At 36.0% G+C, this 18985-nt stretch overlaps 1 protein-coding gene across 1 annotated transcript; it reads left to right on the top strand.

Moving 5' to 3' along the window:
* Positions 1-490: 490 nt before the first annotated feature.
* LOC133327964 (leucine-rich repeat-containing protein 40-like) lies at positions 491-18667 on the top strand. Its single transcript, XM_061536514.1, has 10 exons — positions 491-651; positions 9929-10116; positions 11800-12003; positions 13581-13704; positions 13774-13943; positions 15499-15905; positions 16285-16428; positions 16503-16691; positions 18303-18494; positions 18562-18667. The coding sequence occupies exons 1-10, from the start codon at positions 495-497 to the stop codon at positions 18665-18667; spliced, it is 1881 nt and encodes a 626-aa protein (XP_061392498.1). The 5' UTR covers positions 491-494.
* Positions 18668-18985: the final 318 nt, after the last annotated feature.

Genomic DNA, 18985 nt, shown 5'->3' with positions numbered 1-18985 from the left:
GAAATTTTTCTAAAAAAGTTTTCAAATATCTCTCTGAAGATAAAGACAAAGTGTTTTTTTGATGATATTTTTGTTATTGGTGTTTCCGATTCTTATCATACTTTGAAAATGTTGTGTGTGTATGTTTTGAGTTCAAAATTGTGTTGAAGTGTTTTAATTTGGGATGCATTAATAAAAATTCCGGTTTTTTTGTTTTTATTTTTGCACACTCTGTGGCCATTGGCAACGTGAAATGCCATCGGGGGCAAAGCAGGGCAATCATCCAAGCATGACATCAATAAAAATTACAAATTAATTGCAAAGTATAATTTCAGTTCGTTTGTTTGTGTCGTCTCTACAGAAAAGTGAATTTAAATAATAAAGAAAAATTAAGTAATCAAGGTCAATAAAACAAAACAAAAACAACTGCACATTTGTTTAACTTCCACAAAAACCGAAAAACACCCCGCAAATCCCCTTAGTCATATCCTTGACTCATACAAGTCACCACCACCATGCGTCGCCATTCTCAACGACCCACACTAAGGAATCTTAACCCGGTCTTCCATAAACGTGAAAAATCCGAAGACAACATCGCCGTATCCGATAAACTATTGAAATTGGCATGGAAAACGGGAGCATTGAATCTATCGGGCAGGGGCCTGGTCACCGGTAAGTTGTATTTTTTTATTAATAATTGAAATCAATATTTCTATTGAGTAAGGAAAGGAAATTAAAAATCCATTAGCCGAGCCTTTGTCATGCGCCATGAGGATTTACTAAACAGCGTCATAAATAAATGTGGCCTAAATTGATAGCACGGAGTTCAAAAGGTTATTTTTCTAAATTAAAGGGGCCATTTTCAGGGCCAGAATATCGTGGATTTATTAAAGACGACTTTTTTCAGGGGCCAGAATAGGCGTGGATTTATTAAAGAAGACTTTTTTCAGGGGCCACAATAGGCGTGGATTTATTAAAGAAGACTTTTTTCAGGGACCACAATAGGCGTGGATTTATTAAAGAAGACTTTTTTCAGGGGCCACAATAGGCGTGGATTTATTAAAGAAGACTTTTTTCAGGGGCCAGAATTATCAGCCGATTTATTAAAGAATATTTTTTCAGGGACCAGAATAGGCGTGGATTTATTAAATAATATTTTTTCAGGGCCAACTGAGGCGTGGATTTATTAAAGAATATTTTTCAAGGGCCAACTGAGGCGTGGATTTATTAAATAATATTTTTCAAGGGCCAACGTGGATTTATTAAAGAATATTTTTCAAGCCAACTGAGGCGTTGATTTATTAAAGAATATTTTTCAAGGGCCAACTGAGGCGTGGATTTATTAAAGAATATTTTTCAAGGGCCAACTGAGGCTTGGATTTATTAAAGAATATTTTTCAACCGATTTATTAAAGAAATGGTCCAGAATATCAACCGATTTATTATTTTTGTCGGTTTAAATAATATTTTTCAGGGGCTTTTATCGCTATTTTTTTCTAGGACCAGAATAGGCTTGGATTTATTAAATAATATTTTTTCAGGGCCAGAATAGGCTTGGATTTATTAAATAATATTTTTTCAGGGCCAGAATAGGCGTGCATTTATTATAGAATATTTTTCAGGGGCCAAAATAGGATAGGCGTGGATTTATCTAAGAATATTTTTCAAAGCACCAAAATAGGATAGGAAGACGTGCTGTTGACCTCTAATCGGGAAAGAGGGTGCAACTATCACGAAATATTACCCAGGCTCGGAATAAAAATCCGCAACAAGATAGATTTCTGTGGTAGTTGTGTAGGGTATAGTATGGTCGGCCCCGTCTGACGATACTGCTCCGCTCACTGGTTTAAGAATATTTTTCAACGGCCAAAATAGGACAGGCTCATAGAATCACTTTCTGAGTCGATTTATGCATATACGTCCGTCTGTCTGTATTAAATAATATTTTTCAGGGGCTAGAAAAGGCGTGGATTTATTAAAGAATATTTTTTCTAGGACCAGAATAGGCTTGGATTTATTAAATAATATTTTTTCAGGGCCAGAATAGGCGTGCATTTATTATAGAATATTTTTCAGGGGCCAGAATAGGCGTGCATTTATTATAGAATATTTTTCAGGGGCCAGAATAGGCGTGCATTTATTTAAGAATATTTTTCAACGGCCAAAATAGGATAGGCGTGGATTTATCTAAGAATATTTTTCAAAGCACCAAAATAGGATAGGCGTGGATTTATCTAAGAATATTTTTCAAAGCACCAAAAATAGGATAGGCGTGGATTTATTTAAGAATATTTTTCAAAGGCCAAAATAGGATAGGCGTGGATTTATTTAAGAATATTTTTCAAAGGCCAAAATAGGATAGGCGTGGATTTATTATACCCTACACAACAATTGGTCTGTTCCCGTACTGCAAGAATCTACTACTTTTTACTACGATAACGAATTTTCCTTTATGATATCGAAGAAAATTGTAAAATCGAGTAGAATCTTGCAGTAAGGGAACAGACCATATGTTGTCAGGGTATTATAGCTTTGGGCAGCCCCAAGAGTTTATAACGCCGCGAAGTATTGGTCCTAGACCCACCTTTAAGTAGTCTGATCGTCATATCTCGACTAGCTGAGTCGATCTAGACATGTGTGTCCATTATAATTTGTAAACACGATACAGACCACAGTTATTAACCAATCTTCACGAAATTTTGCACGTAAGAAGCGTTCGGCCCAATGAAGACCCCTATTGTTTTTGGTAAAGATCGGTTAATATTTAAGGGATGAAATGGACCAAATACTTAATTTTTGTCGGTTTTTCTGATCGCTACAAAGGCCGCAATTATGGCCCAAACATCTCGAATTTCTACATGGAGAAGGGTATTGGGCCTAAGAACAAGTATGCCTGCTTTGATAAAGATTGGTCAATATTTAGCGGGTCAAATGGACACTGACTTTTGTGTGAAAAATTACAACATTTATATTCTACAGCCTATATAATCGGGAAAGAGGGTGCAACTATCACGAAATATTACCCAGGCTCGGAATAAAAATACGCAAAAAGATAGAGTTCTGTGGTATGTATACATCGTTTTACATCTGCCAACAAATTTTCAAAATACCTAAAGATGTGAAGGGTATCATACAGTGGGTCCAGTCCGATACTACTACTTTCCTTACTGATTAAAGTATATTTTTTCAAGGGCCAACATAGGCCTGGATTTATTTAAAAAAATTCAAAGGGCCATAAACGTCGTATATTTGTATAAAATATATTTCAACTAATATCATTTTATTATTTCAACTTTAGGAGTAATTCTGACAATAAATTCCAGTTCATTGTACCAAACATTTAACATGACTAGAACCCATGTCCAACATCTGAACTATTTTAGTTTTAATGTGGAAATCATTTAAACAATTTTCAACGGTAATTTTGTGATTATGTTTACTGGCCATAAACGGAAATTACAGACAACTTGTTTTATTTTAGTCACGTTTTGGTTTGTTTTTTAAGCCTCATTTAGATCTCTCATTCGAAATACTTAAATTGTTTGAACCCTGTCCTTCAACACAATTTGAGTCGGTGTGTGAAATGGAAATATGGTTCATTGGGTGGTAATTAATTTTAAACGTACATACATATACATACAGATGTGTGTATGTACATATGTGTATGTAATCTATGAAATATCACAATTAAGTACTAAACCATGTAACTCTAAGTTTAAGATAAGATCTGTTGTATTTGAAAACATCGATATGTTATCAAATTGTGTCAATCAATTGTTATGTTGAAATATTTTAAGAACACAAAAAAAATCGAAACTGAAGACACCGATGAAAAGAAAGCGTCTTTAAGGGTAGTTGTGTAGTTGGTCTTTTATTTAAGGTATGATATGGTCGGCCCCGTCTGACTATAACGCACTCTGAAACCCTCGCTGAGGGTAGCCAATAATGTTTTTTCTTTTGCCAAAGGTTTATTGTCCCTCTATTTTTGTAAAAAAAAATATGTACGAGTATATCTTATTAATAGGAATCTGCAATCGATCAATGTTCAAACCTATTACAAAAAATAAAAAAAAAAAACAAAAATTTAACAGAAGACAGGTTGAAATAAAAACTCCCCATATACGCCAAGCAACTCAACTAATGAAGACAAATAAGCCTTGAGGGCAAAATTCCATTATCTCTGCTTCGAATTGTTTAGCAATGTAGACGATATATAGCAGACCAACGTTTTTCTTTTCAATCAAGTGTTCATAACTTCAATTATATCTGGGCAGATGGTGTTAGATTGACTACACACATAAATACACACATCTATGCTGGTTTGAATGGTTAGATATTGTAATGGGCTAGAGGTTCATTAAGATCGCTTTTCAATTTTTCAAATTACAAAAGTCAGTCTTCAGACCGCCGACAGACAGAAGTTATATTTCTGCCTGCCTGTCTGTCGGACTAACTTTCTGTCTATTTGTAGGCATTGCTGTTGATGTTTACCTCGTTGGCTTTTATTATGGGGGAAACTTATGCGGGACTACAGACTGTTGAAATAAATGAATTATTGTTTGCCAGCTTCATTTGTTTGTATGTATTTATTTATTTATTTACAATTATTATTGAACGATTGATATGAAAGTGAAGTTTGTTATTCTTTTTTTCATTTGTTTGTGTTTCTTTAATAGATAATTTATAGACCAAACAGTGATAATTGAATGAAATATATCAACACCTAAAAAAAGGTCTTAAGTTCGATAGGGCCTTTTTATACCATACACCACGATGTTAAACAGAGTATTAAGTATTTGTGGGTATGTCTGAGTGAATTTTCAAGAACTTCTATTGGCGTGGATTTTTCAAATAATATTTTACAAGGTTTAATATAGGCACGAATTTATTAAAGACTATTTTTTAAGACCTAATATAGGCGTGGAAAATTAAAAACCAAATTAAGAGTGGGCTTTTTTATGTGAGCGGTATACAAATCATGATTAAGTTTTGAATCAAAAGTATCAATTCGATTGAAAAACGTGAATCAAAAGTATCAATTCGATTGAAAACCGTGTCCGACGTCCCCAAAATTCCGAATAATGGGGTTAACGTTCTCTGTCGGCCACCTGGAAAACATGGACCAATATTGATTATTCTTTGTAGGGGTACTTTCTGCTCAATGAGAATGCAAAATATTAAATTGGAGCCACTTCGGTTGAAAATCGTGCTGAATAATGGATGCAACGCACGATAGGGCCTAACTAGAAACATGGACCCCTATTGATCATTTTTGGTGTTGTGATTTATATTGCACTGATAATCCATAACATTAAATTAGAGATAATTTAGTTTTAAAAAATGGTTATTGGGGCTATCCCAAAAAGTGGACTAATATTGATAATTTTTAATAAATAGCAAAATTTGGTTTATAAACGTGTCCAAAAGCTTCAAAATATTGAATATTGAAGGATATATCCCATAAATTTCTTTCTAAAATAATTTTACGCAAATCTGATCAATGGTGGACTTGCCACGTCTGAAGCCGCATTGGTATGGTCCAGTAACGTCGTTGGCCATTGGCTTCAGTCGTTCACACAGCACGCTGGTTAGCACTTTATATGCGATGGGAAGGGGACTTATTCCTCTACTCATTCCACATGTTGTCACCTTTTTTTGTGCACGGGACACAGGATGCTGAGGTTCCTATCACTGGTCTTGAATAGTTCGGCTGGTAATCCATCGTCGCCTGCAGCTTTATTATTCTTCAGCCGATTAATTGCTATTCTGACCTCATCTTGGCTAGGTGGCACACACCGTTGTCTCTTTTTATACCCTACACAACTATGTTGTCAGAGTATGATAACTTTGTGCAGCCCCAAGAGTTTGTAACGCCGCGAAATATTGGTCCTAGACCCACATTTCAGTATACTGATATTCATATCTCGACTAGCTGAGTCGATCTAGACATGTGTGTCCGTCCGTCTGTCCATTATACAGACCTTAGTTATTGGCCAATCTTCACGAAATTTTGCATGTAGGATTGATTCTGGCCAATGAAGATCCCTGTTGTTTTTGGTAAAAATCGGTTAATAGTTAAGGGATGAAATGGACCAAAAACTTTATTTCTGTCTGATTTTCTGGTCGTTCCAGAGACCGCTATTATGACCCAAACATCGCGAATTTTTACATGGAGAAGGGGAACAGGCCAAAGAATAAACATGCCTGTTTTGAATAAGATCGGTAAATATTTAGCGGGTCAAATGGACCCTGACTTTTGTGTGAAAAATTACAAACTTTTTATTCTGTAGTGTATATATTTACCCCTGAAGGACGTAGACCCGAGATACCACTTATATATTTTCGTATGTACTCTGATGTGGGAGTTACACTTAAATATTTACAGTTATTATTTTGTAACCCATTACCACACTAGAGGGCGGAAATATAGCGCTGATCGCTTTTAAATTTTCCATGAGGTTCCAGTTATGGTCAAGGACAACGCCTATAATTTTAGGTGATGATCAGATAATAATTTTGGGATGAAGTGGACATAAAATTTATTTATTTATTTTTTTTTTTTTTTTTTTTTTGTCGAGTCGATCCATAGGCCACAATTATAAGCCGAACATCACAACACAACCCACGGAAAAGGGAATCTGGACTGTACTGAATATTAGTAATATTCGGAAAATATGTCAGTGTAAGGAAGAGGTACTGCTGACCTCTAATCGGGCAAGAGGGTGCAACTATCACGAAATATCGTCGAGGCTCGAAATAAAAATCCGCAGAAAGTTAGAGTTCCGTGGTAGTTGTGTAGGGTATCGTATGGTAGGCCCCGTCCGACTATACTGCTCCGCTCACTGGTTGGTTCTAGGGTATATTCTTCGCCGTCACTATTTGATAGCAGAAGCTTTGCAAAATGCTCCTTCCATATCCTCAAGACACTATATGTATCTGTCACCAGGTTTTCCATCTTCATCTCTACAGGAGGATGTGCCTGCACCAAAGCCTTCGGTTTGGTGTTTTACCCGTTAGTAAAATTATTTGTTCTGACTCCTGTACATCTCTTCCTTCTTTTTTCTGAAAACATGGTTCTAGTCTCTCCTTTTCTCCCGATAATTTTCCACCGTATTAGGTGTTCTTACTGTCTGCGTTTTTCGCCTCGGTAGCATTACGACACTCCTGATCGCTCCACGGGATTCTTTATTGGGGGATTCAGTACCCAAGTGTTGCTTTTGCTGCAGTTTCGAGGGAGTGGGTAATTCTTTGCCATGCGCTTCTATATTATTATCGAGACAATAAATGATTTCGTCAAGCAAGTGGTTAAGTTGAGTGGAATAGGCTTCTGCTATCTCTTGCGTTTGCTGATTTTCGATTACGAGTTTCCGTGTTGTGTTAGATCGCACTTTTGTCGCTTCATTAAGACAGTTGCAAACTTTGGCTGCCACAAGGTAATGTTCTGAATCGATATTCGCTCCTCGGATCGATCGAACGTCTAAAACACTGGATGAATGCTTTCCGTCTATAACAACATGCTCGATTTGATTTATCGTTGCTTGATCAGGAGAAATCCAGGTGACCTTGTGTATATAGAGATGCTTGAATCTGTCTAACTATATACCATGTTTTGTTTTTCTGCCGCGAAGTCAATCAACCTCATGCCGTTGTAGGATGTTTCTTCATGGATGCTGAATTTTCTGACGGTGAGACCAAAAATATTTTCCCCTCCGATTTTTCTATTAAAATCTCCTAGTAAAATTTTAATGTCATGGTCAGGTCAGCGGTCATATGCTGTTTCTAGGCGCTCGTAAAATATGTCTTTAATCTGTTCATCTTTTTCTTCCGTCGGAGCATGGGCGCAAATAAGACTGCTGTAGAAGAACTTCGCTTTTATACAGATTATAGCAATTCGGTCATCTACTGGAGTGAATCTGGAGACGAGGTCTTTAATTATCCTATTAACCATAAATCCGAAGCCAAATTCACGTCTCGTTTCATGACAGCTACAATACAGGGCGTAATCATCTGATTTACTTTCGCCAGTCCCTTTCCATCGAATTTCCTGTAAGGCAATAACATCGGCTTTGTAGTTTTTGAGTACATCCGCCAAAGCGAAAACTGAGCCTGTTCTGTACAACGTGGGCACATTCCAAGTGCAGATTCACAGATCGTGAGGGTCGTCAATATTTTATGGGAGAACTCGCAGCACATATCAGGTAAGTATTTCAAATGGTGATGAAAGTAGCTACCAGGTGACACCGCAGGGAGTTAGTGTCCACATTTGAGATAAAAGAGGGACCAAGATAAGCCAACTAATTTTTTCAATGGCCAAAATAGGCTGGGATTTATTAAAGAATATTTGAAGCCCTAAAATTAGCGTGGATTTTTTAAAATAATATTTTTCTCAATGACCAATGATTTATTAAAAATATTTTTTCAGGGTCTAATATAGACACGGATTTTATAAAAGAAAAATTTGTACGGCTTAATAAAGAAACATTTTTACGTCCTAATATAGGAAAAATTGTACGGCCAAATATAGGCTTGGATTTTTAAAACGAAAATTTGTCTCGGCCTATGAGCATTTATAAGGGGGGAATTATTAAATAATTTATATTTGGCGCGGATTTTTTTTAAGAATATATATCCAAAAGCTTATATAAACATGGATTTTTAAATGGGCAAAGTCATATCCCCGTATGCTGGTCCTGTACAATTTAGGGTACCCCAGTCTCAAAGTTCCCAGATTAATTTTAAACTGAGATCGCTTATGAAGATTAGTACGGAATGCAAATTATTTTGTCAGTCCCTGCAACTGAACATTCCAACAATTTAATTACAATCCCTTTAGATCACTTTGCTTATCAGCTACCTACAAATCATATAGTATAGTCTTCTGCATTTAATTAAAATTCTATCTGAATTGAATACAAAAATTTCCCCCATTGGAAGCCATAGTTTTTTAAAATAGATTTCCTTAAAAGCCGTCGAGAGAGATGTTAAACAAAACGTTTTGCGGTTAATTATTGACATCAATGCGATTGTGATGCCATTCGATAGCCGAGAATTGGCGGTGATGTGGAAATTGTTCATTGCACTGCCAGCATAAGTGAAACTGGTGGAGGAAGTGGGAAATGTAAGCACCTTCAAACAATAACAACAACAATAGCAACAGCAACAGTTTTTCACGAACAATAAAATATGGGCTTGTGAATCAACTTGACAGTGAACCTCGAAGCAGGCAGATAGTCATTTGACACCACAACAACATTTTTTACAGCTACATACATACATAACTAGCCAAGCTGAGCACCGACCAACCAGCCAGCTAGTCGAACAATAAGTCAAGTCAGTCAAGCTGTTAACTAGCTAAAGACCCACAAAAACAAAACGCGAAAAACATAATGACCGACAAATGCAATGTCGGCAATAATACCATAAACGGGTGAAATAAATTTCATGCCTGGTTAAATGTCTTTTTAACACAATAGCAAAAACAACAACAAAAACAATAAACAAACAAAATATGCCATCATATACAAAATATGATACATTTACAACAAATGTTTACAGTAATGTAAGAACTTTCCAAGTGAAAAGTGGCGAAAATAGAACACCAAGCGCTTCTACATAACCTTAATTTTTGTTTTTGGAATATCCCCCAAAAAAACTTTCAAAATAGCTACAACAAGGAAAAAACCCAAGGAGTTGACATCCTTTTGCATGTGTCGTCGTCCATATCCTCGGCGACGTTATTATCACATACGTCCATTGCATTTACTGGGTCCCAATTCGACCAGTGAAATGGAAAGCGAGGATACGGATAGTAATGATGAACTGGAGCTGCCATCGTTGACAACAATTGCTGATGATTGTAGTGTCCTATTTCTTCTTCTTATTTTTATTTTTTTTTTCAATATTTTATTCAGTTATTCTTTTTCTTATTTGTGTTTTTTCTTTTTTTCAGTACCTGACAAAGTCTATGACATCAATGCTGGTGACAAGGATGCTGAGGTCACATTGGAATCTCTGGTGGCCAAAGAAGAGGATGCCTGGTGGAATCAATTACCTTTGAATAATCTAGATTTAAGTTCAAATCAACTGATACAGCTATCACCAAAAATCGAGAATCTTTGTTCGTTAACAACATTGACGGTAAGTGAATGAAGCAAAAATATATTAAAAACAGTGAGCGGAGCAGTATAGTCGGACGGGGCCGACCATACGATACCCTACACAATTAACACGGAATTCTAACTTTCTGTGGATTTTTATTCCGAGCCTTGGTAATATTTCGTGATAGTTGCACCCTCTTGCCCGATTAGAGGTCAACAACACTTCTTCCTTACACTGACATATTTTCCGAATATTACTAATATTCTGTACAGTCCTTCTAATTCCTTATCCATACTCCCTTCACCGAGGGGTGGGTCGTGATGTTCGACTTATAATTGTGGCCTATAGATCGACTTGAAAAAACATCTAATATTAAGTTTTCGCTCCACTTCATCCCAAAATTATAATTTAATAATCGCCGAAAATTATAACCGTTGTCCTTGACCATAACTGGAACCTGATGGAAAATTTCAAAACGATCCGCGCTATATTACCGCCCTCTAGTGTGGTATTGGGTTACTAAATAATATTTGAGTACGTAAGCTCCTATAAATATTTAAGTGTAACTCCCACACCTGAGTACATACGACAATATAATTTATATCAATTTAAAGGCCAACCACTCCTCTTGGATATACTATCAACTTCTCGGGTCTATGTCCTTCAGGAATAAATCTGTACGCCATAGAATACAATTTTTGACATTTTTCACCCAAAAGTCAGGGTCCATTTGACCCGCTAAATATTGGCCAATCTTTATCAAAATGCTTATTCTTTGGCCCGATCCCCTTCTCCATGTAAAATTTCGCGATGTTCGGACCATAATTGCGACCTCTGGAGCGACCAGAAAAACCGACAAAAATTAAGTACTTGGTCCATTACATCCTCTAAATATTAACCGAGTTTTAGCAAAAACAATATGGGTATTCATTGGCCAGAACCCATCCTAGATGTAAAATTTCGTGAAAATTGGTCCATAACTGTGGCCTGTATCGTGTTTATAATATAATGGACGGACGGCCACACATGTCTAGATCGACACAGCTAGTCGAGATATGGCGATCGGTATACTTAAAGGAGGGTCTAGGACCAATATTTCGCGGTGTTACCAACTCTTGGGGCTGACATCATCGTTGTGTAGGGTATAATGATCAAAAATAGATCAAAATAATAAAGAATAGAAATGGGCTCTATTCAGGGCAATCTTCAAACCCAACCGCTAATATTGGAACGTATACGTGTTGTCATAAAGTATACGCCACATATTCAGCATTTATGTGTGCTAAATAGAAGATAGAGAGAATGTTTATAGACTGGAGATCTGGAAGGAGTTTTAAATGTGCCCTGAAGAGAGTCTTGGTCGATCTGAGGTTCGAAGACGTAAATTACCATCCCTGAACATTATGGTAGGGTTCGCCATAGCTCATTAAGGAACGCTCTTGGGGCTGCACAAAGCTATAATACCCTGACAACATAGTTGTGTAGGGTATAATGATCAAAAATAGATCAAAATAATAAAGAATATAAATAGGTAAATATCTATAATTTTAGGTACATTCATGTTACCATGAATAAATAAATATTAGTAAAAGGTATTAGGTAGTTAAGTCCAGATATCGAATTTAAAAATATACTTTTATATTATCGTAATTTTATTAACATCTTATTATATATGGACTCATGTGTATTTGGATAATGATTTAAATTTCATTTATTTTTTAGCTCCATGACAATGCCTTAACCTCAATACCCAAAGAAATTGGTAAACTGGAAAAGCTAATACGCATCAATTTGAGTCGTAATCGGCTGAAGGAACTACCGCGTGAATTTTTCACCCTACCTGATTTACGTTACCTGAATTTGTCACATAATCAGTTCGAAGAACTTAATCCCGATATAAGTGATCTGCATATGTTGGAGTTTTTGGTAAGAAATCGATGGATAGATATAAAATAAAAATAATATTCAATATTTAATCAATTTCATTGGCGCTTTAAAATATATAAATATTAAAATTCTAATGATTTTTTTTAAAATTAATATTCTACATCAAATTAAAATTATAAAAACCTTAACTAATACCTAAATCAACATACCGAATATACAAATTTTTAATACGATAACAATATTTCCTATGATATCAGGTAAAATAGCAAAAAGTGATAGATTCTTGCAGTTCTGGAAAAAACGAATTTTTGAAGGTTTATGTTTAAATATTTCACAGAGAAGGGCTACCTTAAAAATTACAACGATACTAATGACAATTTCATAAGGATTTTTTGATAGGAAAATATGTATCCTCAGTATAGATGAGGATATTTTCCCCATTGAAAAAAATCAACCAGGGCATAGCTGAAGCTATTTTCATATAGAAAAATACGTAACTTCGGTGTAACTGAGTTTAAAATTTTCATCAAGAGTCTCCTACCAAAATTTACCTATGGTCTGATTCAAACATGGGGCAATAGTTTGACTTGAGGGATTATGAATATATTGAAACCATTTTTTCTACAAATATGTTTAGAAAAGTTTGACACAGTCGAACATAACGGGATTTCACATTGTTCGGATATTCAGGAGTAACTCGGAACGTATTCGTGTTGTCATAAAGTATACGCCACATATTTGACATGTATGCATGTTGGGTACGAAATAGATGAAGTCTTCATATGCGAGCTGGAGGGAGTCTTTGTAGACGAACAGCAGGAAAATTTTAAATGTTAATTTGCAGGTCTACAAAAAATTTTCTTCATCTTAACTTAATTACAGGAATAGTGATACAGTATATTGGTATATTCTAAGGGGTCAAACTCTTTTAATGAACCCCAGGAAACTTAAAGAAGAGTGCAGCTTCATTATTTATATTTATGAAGTTACTGTGATTAACTGCTCCTTAGTAGTTCGTAATACAAATTAGTCCCTCGATGACTAATATGCGGGGATTTATTGTCAAACAAAAAGGATAATGAGTTGCATAACATTGGAACGTATACTTGATGTCATAAAGTATACGCCACTTATTTAAAGTTTTTGTATGCTGAGTACGAAAAGAGACTGGTGATAGACGACCAGAGGGGGGAATTTTTATATGCGAGCTGCGCTAAGTCTTTATAGGTGAACAGGAACTATAGGAGATCTATGAAGTAATTTTCTTCATATTTCAGTGATTATAGGCAGATTGAGAGAGTTTATTCTAAATATTCCTAGTTGTAAATTTCATTTATTCATTTAAATTTCATTTATGTTTGTGTAGTAAATTTTATAGTATTTATGTATTGAGAAACTGTCTCTGAAGATCATTATCAACATCTGTCTCTGAAGGACGTCATAACATTTTCTGATCCTCAAATAACAAACTCTTCCTTGTTTACTATTCTCATCTATAGTTAAAAGACTCCAACCCCCTATGTATACATAAACCTGACTATTATTTATTAATTACCTAATATCTTAACCTAAAAAAATTAACACCCCTGTTTCTCCTACCAACAACAAAAAACTAGGATGTATCAAATAATGAACTTAACTCTTTACCTGGTGGTATTGGTTTTTTGGTGCGTCTAACTACGCTTCTACTAGCCTATAATCATATTAAAGAATTACCACCCGATTTGGTCAATATGCGGTGTAAGTAAAACTTGTTCCTATCTAACTAAAATTTCTAAAGAACTAATTCCTAATTTTCCCTCTTCACAGCTCTGCAAAAATTGGATTTAATGCATAACGATTTGATTGCCCTGCCCGAAGATATGGGTAGCTTACGAAAGCTGCAATGTTTATATGCCCAGCACAATGATATCAAAGAGTTGCCCGATTTCGATGGCTGTGATCTGCAGGAGCTGCATGTATCCAATAATTTTATAGAGGTAAGTTGAGAGGATTTTCTTTTTTGAGTTGTTTCATAGAAGGTGGGATATCTGAAATAATTTCAAGTCGAGGGATAGACATATAAAGTTTAGGAAAATGTTGAGTCAAACCTTAAAAATATATTCTTATATCCACACCTGTTGCACTAACATTGGACCGTATACGTGTCGTCATAAAGTATACACCACACATTCAGAATTTATGCATACTCAGTGGAAAGAGATAGCGAGTATTTATGGACAGAAGATGTGGAAGAAGGTTGTCTATGTCGATTTGTGGTCCAAAGACGTAAATCAACATCCTTTCCTAGACAGTGTTTAATTAACTCTTCGTTATATTTAAGACCGATGCGTCATTATAATTGGGGTCGAATTAGGAAGCTCTATTCAGATCAGCATCCAATTCTCGCCACCATCAAACCTAGGGAATTTATAAAATAAAAAGTGGACCTTAAAATATATTTTTCAATGCAGTCTTAATCGGCGGAGAATGCGAGTGTATTGAATGGTAATCGATGTCATTGGAATGTATATGTGTTGTCATAAAGTATACGCCACACATTCAACATTTCTGTACGCTCAGTATGAAATAGTATTTATTGTCTGAAGGTCGGGAAGGAGTTCTAAATATTCGCTGAAGGGAGTCGCTAATATTGGTGCGTATACGTGCTGTCATAAAGTATACGCCACACGTACAATATTTCTGTATGCTTAGTAGGAAATAGTGTTTATTGACTGAAGATCTGGGAGGAGTTTTAAATATGCATTGAAGGAAGTCTACCCCGATCTTTGATCCGAAGATGTAAATGAACACCCTTTAGCCTTTTAGATGTCGTGTTTAATTAACTTGTTGTTACAATTAGGTCTACTGCTGAGTTATGATGGCGTTCGCCATAGCTCACGAAGGAGCGATATTCAGGTCAGCTTCCCTTATCATCATCATAAATTGGCAAGGGTTGGAAGTGAATATTAAAAACCTATTGTTAGATTCACGGCTATTACACTAACATTGGGCCGTATACGTGTTGTCATAAAGTATACGCCACACATTCAGGATTTCTGTATATTCAGTAGAAAGGTAGAGAGTGTGTTTATGGACTGGAGATGTGGAAAGAGTTTTAAATATGCACTGAAGGGTTTCTATGTCGATTTGTAGTCCCTTAACAATTTCCTAGACTTTTATTATCCGTTGGTAAGCTTTTAACCCTTGCCATAATCAAACCTATGGGATGAACACATAATAATGAAAGTGGATCGTGCTGGGACCCAGCTAGTAGATCAAGATACGATATGATAATCTCAGGGTTCGCCATATTTTATATTGTAGTCTAATACGAGAAAAGATTGGAATCGCGCCTTAATACCTTCATTAGGATTAACACCTACAGAATCCCTACTGCTCCCGGTATTCTAAACAGATATACTTCTTACTGAACACCCTGATCACTAAATACATGGAACTCCCTCATTTGCGAATTCCTTTGTATTCCTACCTTTCCACAAATAAACTACTTGTTTATTAATTATTTCCTATTTGCTTTTTATGTCCTTTCAGAAAATACCAAAGAGGCTCTGCTCCCATTTGCCACATTTGAAAATTGTCGATTTGAGAGATAATAAAATCACCGAAATACCCAATGAAATTGGATTGCTACAAAATCTGACACGCTTCGATATATCGAATAATTCCATAACAAATTTACCCTATTCTCTGGCGTCGCTGGCCCATTTGGTTAGTCTACAGGTCGAGGGTAATCCAATCAAATCGATACGACGTGATATTTTGCAGTGCGGGACGGTGCGTATTTTGAAAACATTGCGTGAACGTCAGGAGGGTCTTGAGGCAGCAGCAAAAACCTCAAATTCATCATCATCGCTAACGGGCAGTATGGGTGCCGATGGCCTAAATAGTCCACGAAGGGGTCTAAGTTTTGAGGAGGAAAATTCCATATTTCCAGATAGGTAAGAAAATTTTCGTTGGAAAACCTGAGAAGGAGTATTATTTCTTTTGACTGCGGATGTACGAGTATAGTTCAAAAAATGAATATGCTCCTGAAGACTCCTCTCCAGAAATGAGATATTTTCCCTTGAGACAATCTCAAAAATAAGTTATAAAATCTTGAATTTTGAGTCAGAGCTTAGAATGCAAGAGCCGAAAATTGTTTATACTTTAATTGGCTCAGGGGTTAAATATCTCAGGGGTTAATTATTACTGCAATTTGGAGATGCAATTTCGACATAAACTTTAGTTAAAAAATTCGACTTTAAACCCACAGGCTTAAGAATTGTTATTAATATTAAATTTCTCTCATTCCCTACCTCTCTCTACATCTTTTTCCAGATACAAACTCCATAAGACTCGTTGTCTAACCGTTACCATGCAACAGCTGACAGAAGTGCCCCGCGAAGTTTTCGAAACCGCCAGCAATGAACAAGTGAATATTGTTGATTTATCCAAAAATCGTTTTACCACCCTGCCGGAGGGGTAAGTTCATATATAATTAGAACTTTTGAAAAACTTTTTTAAAAATTATACTTTATCTTCTCCACCCTATTTAGCTTATTGGAAATGAAAAATTGCTGTACCGAATTGGTATTTGCCAATAACCAGATCACCAGTGTGCCTTCATTTATATCACAATTTACCCGTCTGTCATTGGTTAATTTATCCTGCAATAGTCTACAAAATTTACCTGAAGAATTTGGTGTTTTGGTGACGCTGCGGGAGTTGAATATCTCGAATAATAGGTAAGACATAAAGATTCATTTATTTTTCATAGGGTTGTTCCTTCTTGTAGATTCTGACATCATCTTGTGTGTCGGTCGACGAGTATGATCTTTGTCACCCTGAAAATACTACACTTCGTATACTTAAATCAACATCCGCTCTAACTAATTAGGAGCGATATTCAGGGCACCTTCTCTCCCTTTCCACCATTAGCCTACTGATAGCTCAGTCGGTAGAGCATGAGACTGTATTAAATAATAATAGCTAATATTCGATCGTATACGTGTTGTCATAAAGTATTAGTAGGAAGAGCGAGAGTGTGTCTTTATGGACTGTAGAGCTGGAAGGAGTTTTAAATATACACTGAAGGGAATCTAGGACAATATGGGGTCCGAAGACGTATTTTCATTGGGCCTGTTTAATTAACCATTTGTTACATTTAAGCCTAATGCGTCGTTATGATAGGATTCGAAATATGTCATTAATGTAAGCTACTCGGATCAGATTCTAACATTTGCAAACATAGTCATAATTTACTTTTCCGGTAAAAATTCCGGTAATTGACCATTACCGCCGCCTCTACTGGGAAATTTCTTATTCGGCTATTCCAGTCCTCCCACCAACCAGCGGATCGGATTTCATGGTAAACTCTTTGTGGAGATGATTGGAAAAATCTCAAAAACCCTTTCCATATATGATTCAGGATAGTACAACGGTAAGACGTTATAAAGTTGTTGTTGTATTAGCTCTACAGTTCTCACACAATAGGCTGATGAGAAACTCAGACGGATCTGATGATTTGGTAGTCTGATCTGGTACTGTTATGGTGATGACGAGAAAATTCAAAAATTCCATCGCATTTTACCACATCTAAATTTTATAGAACCTAGCCTTTAGCTCGTCTATATGGATTGCATGGGGTTCGGCTTTAAATCGACTTCCTGCCCTTCAGCTGTTCTATATTGTCTTTTTGTACATCAGCTGGTCTATACTAGACTATATTCGTAGTCTTACTGGTCTACAACTTGACTACCTGGACCGCCTGACCTTCAGCTCCCCCCCCCCCCCTTCATCTCGCCTTTATAAAGACTGTCTGGCCTGTTCATCGTCTATATATACTCCCTGGCCTTTATCTCGTATATATAGACTCACTGGTATTCCTCTCTCACTGACCTTCATCTTGTCTAAATTTAACAGCTGGACTTCAGCTCGTCTATATACACTCACAGTATTTCGGCTCGTTTTTATGGACTCCCTGGACGTGTGGTCTGTAATTCGTCTATATATACAAATATTGGTCGCCTGGACTTCACCGTCAGCTCGTCTTACAGTCTATACTGCCTTCAGTATGTCCACATGGACTCTTTGGACTTCAGCTCTGTTCATCGTCTATATATACTCCCTGGCCTTTATCTCGTATATACACTTCTATATACACTCACAGTCTTTTAGCTCGTTTATATGGACTCCCTGGACTTGTGTATATATGGACCGTCTGCACTTCTTATATATAGACTTCATATTATCTATACGGATTCCCTGGACTTCAGCACTTCTTTTTAAATTTCTGGCCTTCAGTACATTATTTCCTCCCAGAATTTTATTTCTTTATTCCAATATTTTATTTTCAGATTCGAAGTCCTTCCAAAATGTGTTTACGAATTGAAAGGTTTGGAAATACTATTGGCTCGCGATAATCGTATCAAATCCATTGATGCCACCAGTGAAGGCTTGGGAGCCCTCAAACGTTTAACCATATTAGATTTGCGTAACAATGACATAGATCATGTGCCACCGATTTTGGGAAATTTAAAGAATATAACGTAAGTTTTTTTCCACTCAATATTTGTTGAATCAAGTCTAATCTCTTTTCTCCAAATTTGTTTGCAGAACCCTGGAAATTATCGGAAATCCATTTAAATTGCCACGCCATCAGACACTGGAACGGGGTACCGAGGCCATAATGTCCTATTTAAGTGATCGTATACCAGTTTAAAAACGTTCCAAAGACCAATACAATAACACACACCACATGAAGCGCAACAAAAACAAAACTAGCCACACACATAAAAAATAATCTGGCAGCACTATATGGCAAAGAGAGAGAAGGGGAAACAGAGCAGCTTATCATAGAATTTATTTATGTTTAAAAAATTTTAAAATAATGGATTATTTTTAAAAATACATATATATTTTTTGTTATAAACAAAGAAAGAAGTAAAAAAACAAAATCGATATGCCAAAAAAACTAGTCATTATCACCAATAAATCTGTGTGTTTAAAAAGTGAGGTTATGGCGAACAAATAAAAAGGT

The sequence above is a fragment of the Musca vetustissima genome, unplaced genomic scaffold, assembly GCF_032173495.1.
Source record: "Musca vetustissima isolate MV318-11 ecotype Yass unplaced genomic scaffold, APGP_CSIRO_Mvet_v1 utg49154, whole genome shotgun sequence".
NCBI classification, from domain to species: domain Eukaryota; kingdom Metazoa; phylum Arthropoda; class Insecta; order Diptera; family Muscidae; genus Musca; species Musca vetustissima.
This window is presented reverse-complemented; position numbering and strand designations above follow the sequence as displayed.

Excerpts from the sequence above, each read along its gene's own strand:
- LOC133327964 (XM_061536514.1), top strand. The coding sequence starts at position 495 with ATGCGTCGCCATTCTCAACGACCCACACTAAGGAATCTTAACCCGGTC. Across the intron at positions 10,117-11,799 it reads GTTCGTTAACAACATTGACG|CTCCATGACAATGCCTTAAC; the intron begins GTAAGTGAATGA and ends TTTATTTTTTAG. Across the intron at positions 16,692-18,302 it reads TTGAATATCTCGAATAATAG|ATTCGAAGTCCTTCCAAAAT; the intron begins GTAAGACATAAA and ends TTTTATTTTCAG.